Raw genomic sequence first — 9,670 nt, forward strand, 5'->3', positions numbered from 1 at the left:
CCGCCCGGCCTGGCCGCCGGCCCCGCCGCTCCGCCGCCGGCTTCCGCCCCGCCCCGCCTCTTCCGCCGCCGCCATCTTGGGTGCGGGCAGAGGCGGGGCTGGCGCCGCGGGCGGCCGCCATGTTGGACGGGCCGCCCCGCGCTGTAATGAGGTGAATGGCGGCCTCGCGTGGTTCCCCTCATGAAATACGGCGCTCACCCTCGAAGGTGAGATTAGCGGTGCCGCGGCTACAGGTATGCTGGGGGGATACCGCCCCAGGCCTGCGCGGGGGGCACAGGCTCAGGGCCAAACTCACGCATTTACCTGGCCCAGAGGCTTTTCCCCTTTTCTGGAAAAAAAAAAAAAAAAGAAAAAAAAGTGAAATCTGGGGCTATTCCCCCACAACTCCCTGGAGTTTCCACTCCTGAGTGACAGCACGTGGACACCTGCACGGGCACAGGACACCCTGGCCATCAATACTATCAGCTCCTGGAAACCATCAGTGCATAACCCAGAAGGAAAAACGTCATTTACAATCACTTAAAAACACTTTTACTATTTTGAAGTTCCAAATCTTGCCTTCAATTACCCACACATCACATCTCCTGGGAAGATGTGGTGCATGTGGGTTGCAGGGCCTCTGGCTTCTCCACCAGCTGCCATATTGACCCCATCCTAAGACCTGAAAATAAGATTTTCCTCCAACAGTCAAAACCTGATCCAATTTTTTTTGCAGCTAAAATAAAAACGCAGTGAACTGCCACAGAACTAAGTCTATAGGGGAAAAAAAAAGATAGAAAACAACACAGCGCGTAACACAAAGTTCCTGGCACTGGGTATCTGCTGCCATTTCTTGTGCCGCGGACGGACCCAGCCAGGCAGCGCCAGGCACAGCCAACACTGGTTTCTCCTGGAGCACTCGCAAGCCAGGCTGGGGAGCAGCAGCACTGAACACACCCTGCACGGCAAAGACCTTTGGGAACAAACAAGAAGTCACCTACAGAGTGACATTCAAACCAGCTTTAAACCTTCGCTTTATATTTACAAGGCAAACAGCACTGCTGCTTTTAAAGGATCTTTTTTGTATTAAGAGGGTGAAAGAATATGTAAAAGCAAGTTTATTTTCTTACTAAAAAACGCCAACCATGGAAGCTCATGTTCTTATAAAAGAAGTTTTATAACTGAAAATAAGTTATATACAAGATTTTACTGACCAAAGAGTTCACAATCACCTGCAAACTGATTCGCTACGAGATCACAAGAAAAGCTTTGTAGGTAACACCAGCACGTGAAGGCAGTGACTGTCCCCAACTCCGTTTCAGGTCATTGACACAAAATCCTTTATTAGGGGAAAATCGGAAAAACTGCCAAGACTTCAGTCCACATCCATTAGTATCGCCTATTCATCTTCTTGAATTTCTCATAGTGGTAATCATCTGTCGCTTTTTCATTGAGTGGACGTTTGCGATTTGGAGGAGACCCTTCAAAAGAAAAAAGAAGGAAATATTATTTCCTGTGCTTTCACAGGAGACATTTCCTTAACGCCACCACTTCCCCTACACACTTGCTATGTGAAAGGTTAGCTTAGCTGTCAATGCTCCCCAAACTCGCGCCCCTTGCTATTCCAGCTTTCATCAAACCCTTCTCAGCCAGCTTTGGCAACACGTTTCGGGTGTGACCTTTGCTACCCCACCCTTGGGCATCTCTGTAAAGACATCCTCCATCCAGAGGGCTTCACGTGTGACCTCGTAGGGGTATATCAAGTGGAAGAGCCTCTCACGGACTTAGGTTGCTCCGTTTCCCCAGTACCTCAGGGCACCCAGAGAAGAGGAGGTAAGAAGAGCTGATCGTTTCTCTGTGCAAGACCCCTGAAGTCTCACTGTCTCTCCTTTGGACATTCCAAAGTAGGAACTTACGCTCAGGTTCTGGCCTCTCTGTATCCCCCACTCTCAGTGGACGGGGCTTTGGCTCTTCTTTGTTCCTTCGCACCGGTGCATTTAGCTCCTCATGATAAACTGAAAGAAGGAAAACATCAGATAAGGAATATTATGTGGAGCAGTGTTATTCAGATGGATGAATTTCTGTGGCATTTGTTACAATCAATCTTCAGCTGAAACAACACAACCTCAGAACAAGCATTCTTGTAACTGGTTTCTATGGATAACCAATACACGCAAGATGGGAGACAGCAAATTTCAGTAGCATTATTTCATCAGAAGTGGCCCAAAGACTCTCCATTTCCTTCAGAACACACAAATCTGACTCCAAATCACCCCTGTAAGCGTGGTTAGACACAGCAGAAGGCTGCCTTTCCTCCAGATGGCTGCGGTATGAGAGGCTCTTGCGGAAATTAATTCCCATCTCCTGTCTAGTAAGGTCTATGTTCGCTTGACCACCTGTCTGCTTTGGCAGCCTACAAAATGGATTCTCTCAATCATAAACCATCATTTAAACCTGCAGACGAGGCAGGCATTTCCACCGCACACTCAAGACACAACTTAAAGAAAAAAAAAAAGTCGTGAAATTTATGAGGCAGTGTCAGCTGGGAGTTCAAGAGCAGAAAGTCAAGCCGTGAGTGATGTGTCCCTCTCCTTGCTGACGGATGGAAGAAAAAGACCAAGCCAGATGGGGTCTATATGAGCATCCCAGACAAAGGAACCAGACAGCTGCTTGTGCTGATACATGAACTCATTTCTCCCGCATCACTGTCCCAACTGACTGCTTTTCTGCAGCAGAGGAGAGGGTCACACCTCGGTCAGGAGAGCTCTGCGAGACTTACATCTGTTGTGCTGCACATAGTTAACAGCCATGTTGGTGGGAACAAAGGAAGTTTCGCTGTCTTTCTTCTTGTTCTGCTGCTCTGCCAGCAGCTTGGCCTTGGCCTCTTCCGTTGAGATGATGTTTTTTATTTTTGCGCTAGATGAAGAACAAAGAAAAAAAATATTCAGAAAGGGTAGTAGGCACAGAAGCGCTAAGTGGAGGGATTTGGGGGACAGTAATAGCACTGCTATGGTATTTGGTGTGTTTTATGAGAGAAGAGGCAGTGCTATAGTTTCAAAGGCAAAAGGGAAGCTCACTTCTTTAGCGCACCCTCTTTCAGTACAGGGCATAAGCTATTCCTGCGGAAAGCTGCTAGATTCAAATCACAAAAATGAAGAGCCTTTTCCCAGAAGTCATAGGATGGAGCTGCCCCGGAGCCCTATCACGGTGTAGAACACGCTGCGCTAGATACCACTCTCATCCAGAACAAGGCCCAATCCCATCACAGAGCCAAACTGGGGCTGTATAATCCAGCCAAACCACTGCTCTGCCAATCAACAGTTGTTCATCCTGGACATAACCAACTCATCTGTGAATGACATACTCGATTCCCAGATCCACTTCAGGAATGCCGCTCAGCATCTGGTTGGACAGCATCTCCTCAGTCTTCTTGGCAGAGGAGACGCGGATGTTCTCTGGCAGCTCATACAGAGAGTCCTCGGCATTCTTAAGCTTCACCTTCTGCTCCTCGTTCTCCACAATTCCCTTTCTCTTCTTCAGCTCAGTCTCAATGTACTTCATCCTAAACAGCAGCACACGAGAGACACGCTATTTAATTCTGTTTTCTGTGCTCTGGCCACAGCTGCATCACTGCCCCGACAGGTAGGAGAGAGGAATGAATCATCTCTCCAAAACAACATCAATTGCAAGAAGCAGTTGTCCAAGAAATGATCGGATCCTCCAAGCTCCCTCACAACCAGCAGGGAAGGCTCCCACTGGCATTTAACGCCAAGCTAGCTGGTTGGCACCTCTCATCTTTGTCCGTGAAAAAGCCTTCTCGAGCCTGGCAGCCCGAAGGTGAAAGAGCAAGTGAGAACTGGGAAGATGTTCTGGGACTACGCAGAATCCAAGACAAAAGTAAATTGTGAGGGGACACCCAATCCCGAATTCAACCTCCTAGACACAGCGCAGCACAACTTACATGTCAGCATCTTCATCCCGCCTGTTGGTTTCAGCTGAAAAGGAAGTTCCCAAGTTTAGATCTTCCTCTTCATTAATCCTAAATGGAAACCACAATATTTACAGTTTTTTCGTTGGTTTTTGTTTGTTTGTTTTCGTATGGGGGGAGGTTTTTTCGTTTGTTTTGTTTTTCTGGGGTTTTTTTGTTTCATGTTTTATTCTCTTAAACTAATTGGACAAGTTAGGGTAACAGCAACTGGCCAAACTGCATTATGTGAAACTCTTCAAAGCAACACAACATCTGGTTACGTCATGACTAGCCGTCACTTAATACGAGTCCGGGGAGAAATCCTCAGAGCTCATCGGCACCCACCTGTCCTTGCCTCTCTCCTTCAGCTTCTTCATGTCCACCATTCCCCCAGATTTTATCTTAAATGGGTCATCCTGTGAAATAAGAAATAATGAGAAACCGTGAAGCTTCCCCCTAGTTTAATGCTAGTCTTCGAAATCTGGATAAAAACAGGGAGAACATTTACAGATGGAGCTGTGACATCAGTCCTACCCCAGGCCAGACTGGCAGTGATCAGCTGGACCACACTGATGTTTTCCCATCACGGCATCTCAGCACGGAGGTGATGAAAGTGTCTAGCACTTACCACAAGAGTTGCTTCCTCTTGCAGCTTCTCTCCCACAAGCAGAGCTACAGCACTAGTCAAACGGATAAAGAAAGTAAATAAAATTCAGTGGAAGGAAACATATTACCAGCAATACTGCGTGTCTTTACCCTTCTCTAAATCTAGCAGATGGTCTCACACATGGTATTAACACTAAATTGTCATCTTCCTAATCCCTCCACACGGACATTGTTTCGGGGCGATGAGAAGTTAAGGCAGATTCTAGTGCCTGACAGCGAGTCACCAAAACAAGGCACACAGCTCACTGCTGGTGCACACTTCAGACAGCTCATCGGCTAACCAACGGCACTAGAGGAGAGAGGAGAGGGGAATTAGGACAGAGGGGGTGTGAAAGCGTCCCATTTAAACCATGTCTGCAGTACAAAAATAATCTGGTGAAAATACATTTCAAGGTAAATCCCAATCTTAATCTTTTTCTTCACGGCTGGGACACAGGACAGACTTCGCTCACTGTACACTGACACCGTGTGCCTGGACCAAACTCCCCATCTTTTCCATCCCCGGGCTTTCATCTCAGAACTCCTCTATCAGGAACACGGTTTTGGCACTATCCAACAAGTAACAGTTTCTACTGAAAGGAGGCGCGTGATGAGAGAGAAATTTACTGTGACATTACACTGTCGGTCAAAACACAACTCCACACCCTTGGTGCCACCCCCCTTACCTCACCCCATTGGGTCGCTTTCTGAGGCTCTGAACTTCTTTGGCTTCCTCAAGTTTTAACCTGAAGAAAGGAAATTTTACTCAGTACTTGATGCTTTGGTTTTAATGAATTAACGCAATTTGATTTTCTGCAGTTAACACGGGGATCTTCTAGATGGGCTTTGCCCTAAACTTCTGCATATTAGCGTCCACTTCTCTGATTTCAGAGTAGGTAAATATTTTCTAGTTTATGTTATTCAAGCAATCAGAAAAAAACCCACATGGCATCTGCTGGATATGTCCCTTCAAGATGTCTTCCCTCAGCTGAGGAAAGAAGCACCCAAACGTCGAGAGGCTTTAATAAGAACCAACATGGGAAGAACGAGTCAAGGATCACTGGTTTTAGTCCATTAAGGTCTCCAGACAATATTCTCCTTGCAGTAAAAAGGAGGGTCGCTAAGTAACATGAATTAATGCGGGGCACCTTTACTCCTTCAACAATTGACCATAGCTAATAAAATATTAATATAACAATATTCATATGTATATAATAAAATATCCTCACTTCTCAGGAGAAGGGGGAACTAACGAAGCTCTCCGTTCACAGCAAAATTAGCAGCAGCTCTCAAGTGAATGTCAGGAAGCCGAATGGTTGTGAAGCCCCATCAGTGCACGAGTGACTCGGAAGGAAGTTTACGGTAAATTTAAACATCAAACCTCTCTACGGAGACCGGCACGGATTCTTAATTTCTTCAGATATTTAGACTTCTCCCAATTATGCACGTTTTTCACCGCCTGCCATGAACCACGCATCATAACGCATTTTACAGAGGACCTGCGGTGCTGGGTATGACGGTGACAGGTCACAACGTGACGCACCAACGCTGTGACGCGACGAAGCCATCACAGAGCGGTGCAAGCGCGACGGCGTGACGTGACGCAACGCTGTAACACGACAGCGGTACGTGACGATATGACGACGACACGACACGACCTGACACAGCCCTGCTGGCCTTAACGCAGAGCCGGGGGCCCGGCCCCGGCAGGACCGGGCAGGACCGGGCGCGCCCGGCCGCGCCGGGAGCAGTGGGCCCAGCCGGCCTCTCCCGACGCACCTGACCTCCTCGGCGACCTGCTCGTCCTCCTCCTCCTCCTCCTCGTCCTCCCTCCGCCGGCGGAAGGACTTCTTGGCCGGCATGGCTCCGGCTGCCGCGCTCCGCAACGGCGGCCACACCGCAGCTTCCCCCACTCCCCGCAACCAGCTCCGCGCCGGGCGCGCCGCGATGACGCCGCCGCCCTGCGACGAAGCCGGGCGGCGCCACCCGTCCGCCAGCACCGCGGCCGGGCCGGAGCCGCGGGGCCCCGCTCCCGCCCGTCCTAGCTAAGCGGCGTCTCCGCCCGCTGCTCCGCCGGTTTGGGCCGAGCCCCCCCGCCCGGACCGCGAGCTGTCGTTGCCGATGAGACCCCGCGTCAGTCACGGGGGTCGCTTCGTTTATCGCAGCCCCGGCGGAGCGACCTCCGCCCTGCGCGGGCGCCTGTCAGGGATGCCAAAGAGAAGCGGGGCCTTCGGGAGCGCTTGTGCCACGATCGTGGTTTAAAGCCCGTCCTTTCCAGCAAGACGTGGCTCCTCCACGCTCGGCTGCGCCACGTCGAGCTGGTGCCAAACCCGCTCGTGGCCGCGGCGTGTCCCCGCCGCTGGGCCGTGCTGGGGTGGGGGTGGGGGTCCCCCGGCCGGGCTTCGCCCCTCCAGAGGCGCCCGCCGCTGAGCTCCGACCGCTCGGGTAACGCGGGCCCTCCGCTCGGGGAGCCCTCGGGAACCGGGTTCCACAGAGGCAGCGCCGCCGCCGCCGCCCGCCTCCTCCCGCCCCGCCCCGCCGCGGCCCGGCCCCCGCTCCTCCCCCGGCCTGCGCGGTCCCCGCCGCTCCGCCGCTGCCACCGCCTCCCCGCGCTGCTCGGGGCGCCGCGGCCCTTTCCCCGCTCCGGGCCGCAGGGCGCGGCCTACCCGGCGGCCCGGCCTGAGGCGCAGCCCCGCGGCGGGGCGGGGGCGGCGGCGCCCCGAGCATCCCGCAGGTGAGAGAGGGCCGCGGGCTGGGGGCGGCGGCGGCGGCGGGGCCGGGGGGCGGCTGGGCCTCGGGCCGGGGTCTGTCACGGCCGCTCCGCCTCGGACGCGGTGTGGTGGGGAGGGCGGCCGCGCCGCGCCGGGGATGATGCAGCAGCGGCGGCCGGGGGGCTCCGGCCCGCCCCCCGAGGTCCAGCGGTGCCCGGGCTGCGGGGCGGCCCTGCAGCCCCCAGGGCTCGGTGGCTTCCCCGGGGCCACAGCGGCCTCTGCGACCCTCGGCGGGGGACCCTGCGGGGCGGCTGGTGGCTCTGCCGGTGGCTCGTCCTGCCCCAATCCAGCGGCGGGCAGGGATATCGATAGGCAGCTTCACTCACGCTTAACAGCTGTAGCACCTCTTAGGAGAGGACCTGTGTTTTGGGGGTCTGCTGCGCTTGAGGAGAGACGTAGCGGGGTGAAGGGGGTGTTCCCGGAGGTGTTTTTTTTTTTTTTCTTAAAAGCTCTCTGGGTGCGCTGTCGTGTTGTGACCTCCAGTAATAAATCTGTGTTAAAACCTGCTCTCCTTTTCCCGTTCTACATAAAACACCTGGCTTTCCAATACATGATGCGGTGCAAACATTCCTCTAAAGAGTCAAAGTGCCTGGTTTCTGGTAGTTGGTTGCCCGTAGGGCGGTTCAGTAAATACTTCTTTTTTCAGTATCTCAAGTATAAAACGTCGCTAAGAATAACTGCAGATACTCCTTTATCGTGGTAGGTTATGCAAGACGAGTGAACAGACCCGGTAGTTGTTTTGTGGATGAACAGTTCTAAGATTTCTTTTATTTGTACAAACAGTTACTCTGCAGACCGTGAATCTGCATGTATCGGTAATTCTTGACATCTGGCTCTAGCTTGGGTACAAAACCACACAGCTGTTTCAAGCAAAAAATAAAAAAAAAACCTGAGAAATGTGTTACTGTAGAAGGCAGAGACACTGGGTTTGGCAGCAATTTAAGCAACTGAAAGTAGGTTGCAGTTACTGTGGAATTGTTCTGACATGTTCGTGTACTGTTCTTCCACAGTGGTGCTTAAGAAAGACAGGCTGAAGGACTTATTTTAAGGTAACTTCTTTTCCCATCGTACATAGTACATTTTGACAAGCACAGTTAAGCTTTTTGGTAATGCTTTTATTAAATTCCTAGTTTCCTGAGCAGCATTTGAAAGCTGTGTGTGCCAGCTGAATCCCTTAGGTAGGGACTGAATACTTCCTTCTGAACAGGCATGACTTGAGCCTTTTCTGATGCATTCAGTCAGGGCTGAGAGGTGAAAATGAGGTTTTCCCTGTTTTGTTAAAAAAGGGAAGGCCTAGGTGGGAAGATCAGTGACAGAAAGTTTAAAGGCATGGTTTTAATTTGAGTAGAGGAGTGGTCCCATGGAATGAGCTAAAACCACCTACAAGACTGTACTTAACATCGTGTGCTCTGAAACCGGTTCCCAGTTAGCTTAAGCTGGTGAAGACTAAGGGGTCTGGAGTTAATTTTAAAACAGTATTTTGTTTGTTAGGTTTTCTGGGAAAGGGATAAGAAATCAAGGAAAGTGAAATAGCAAATGTAGCATTGATACTTTTTTTTTTTTTAATTGGACCAGCTGATGCATTTGGGAAAAGGGGTCGGTTTTGAGGAAGGAACTCAGAGCCTGAAAGTGTCCCAGTTTCATGTGTTAGTCAGAGATACTGCGCTCTTGTCACTTGTCTTTGAAATCAACATATGTTACATGATGCTATTTTGCGTCTCTGTGAAGCTGCATGAAACTGCTCAGCTGTTTAAGCGTCTCTTCACAGGTTACCGAGATCCTGGCTACAACCACTGTTGTGTTCTCTAGTATGCAAATATGATTTCTTTCCCCTCTGGTTTTGCTGTGCTCCTCCAGTTCAGTTTATTCAGTTCGAAAGAGTGCTGGAAAAACATTGTCAGAAAATTATCCTTGAGGTTTATCTTCTGCCAAGGCAAGGTGCTAGGCAAGCTTTTCAGCTCCCAAGATAAGTGTTGCTGATATGGCTTCTTTGTTTATCTTTTTTTTGGTGTGTTTTTTTCTTCTCTTCTCACTGTCAGTGATTCAGACCAGATAACACTGGCAATTCTTTCAAATGTCCTCAAAACATGAAAACAGCAGAGTCTAGCAGCCACGCTGCTGGAGTCGTTAACTTCAGGTTCATCAGATTTTTCCACTTCTTTTTTTCTAGTGATGTGGGCTTTTCATATCTGCTTCATTTCCAGCCAATAGTGATACTTTGGATCCTGATCTGTGTTGTTAGTATCACTTGTCTTTTTTCTTTAGCAGCCACAAGTGAGGTTACCTAGGCTACGCTTAAGAAACACAA

General features: G+C 50.6%; 1 protein-coding gene across 1 annotated transcript; it reads right to left on the reverse strand.

Annotated features, from left to right (window-relative positions):
- Positions 1–1,132: 1,132 nt before the first annotated feature.
- On the reverse strand, positions 1,133–6,496 carry C19H9orf78 (chromosome 19 C9orf78 homolog). Its single transcript, XM_086475755.1, has 9 exons — positions 6,371–6,496; positions 5,278–5,337; positions 4,575–4,626; positions 4,292–4,362; positions 3,941–4,018; positions 3,344–3,541; positions 2,759–2,895; positions 1,896–1,994; positions 1,133–1,460 (listed from the first exon to the last, which is right to left on the reverse strand). Exons 1-9 carry the CDS (start codon positions 6,451–6,453, stop codon positions 1,369–1,371), a joined length of 870 nt encoding a protein of 289 aa, XP_086331881.1. The 5' UTR covers positions 6,454–6,496; the 3' UTR covers positions 1,133–1,368.
- Positions 6,497–9,670: the final 3,174 nt, after the last annotated feature.

Source organism: Leptosomus discolor, chromosome 19, assembly GCF_034619465.1.
Source record: "Leptosomus discolor isolate bLepDis1 chromosome 19, bLepDis1.hap2, whole genome shotgun sequence".
NCBI classification, from domain to species: Eukaryota; Metazoa; Chordata; class Aves; order Leptosomiformes; family Leptosomidae; genus Leptosomus; species Leptosomus discolor.

Bases quoted from the DNA above. Each gene is read 5' to 3' on its own strand.
- C19H9orf78 (XM_086475755.1), bottom strand. From the start codon at position 6,453: ATGCCGGCCAAGAAGTCCTTCCGCCGGCGGAGGGAGGACGAGGAGGAG. The intron at 4,363-4,574 runs GTAAGTGCTAGA...CTTATTTCACAG, and splicing joins AAGAGGAAGCAACTCTTGTG to GATGACCCATTTAAGATAAA. The intron at 3,542-3,940 runs GTAAGTTGTGCT...GCTGCTGTTTAG, and splicing joins CGGGATGAAGATGCTGACAT to GATGAAGTACATTGAGACTG.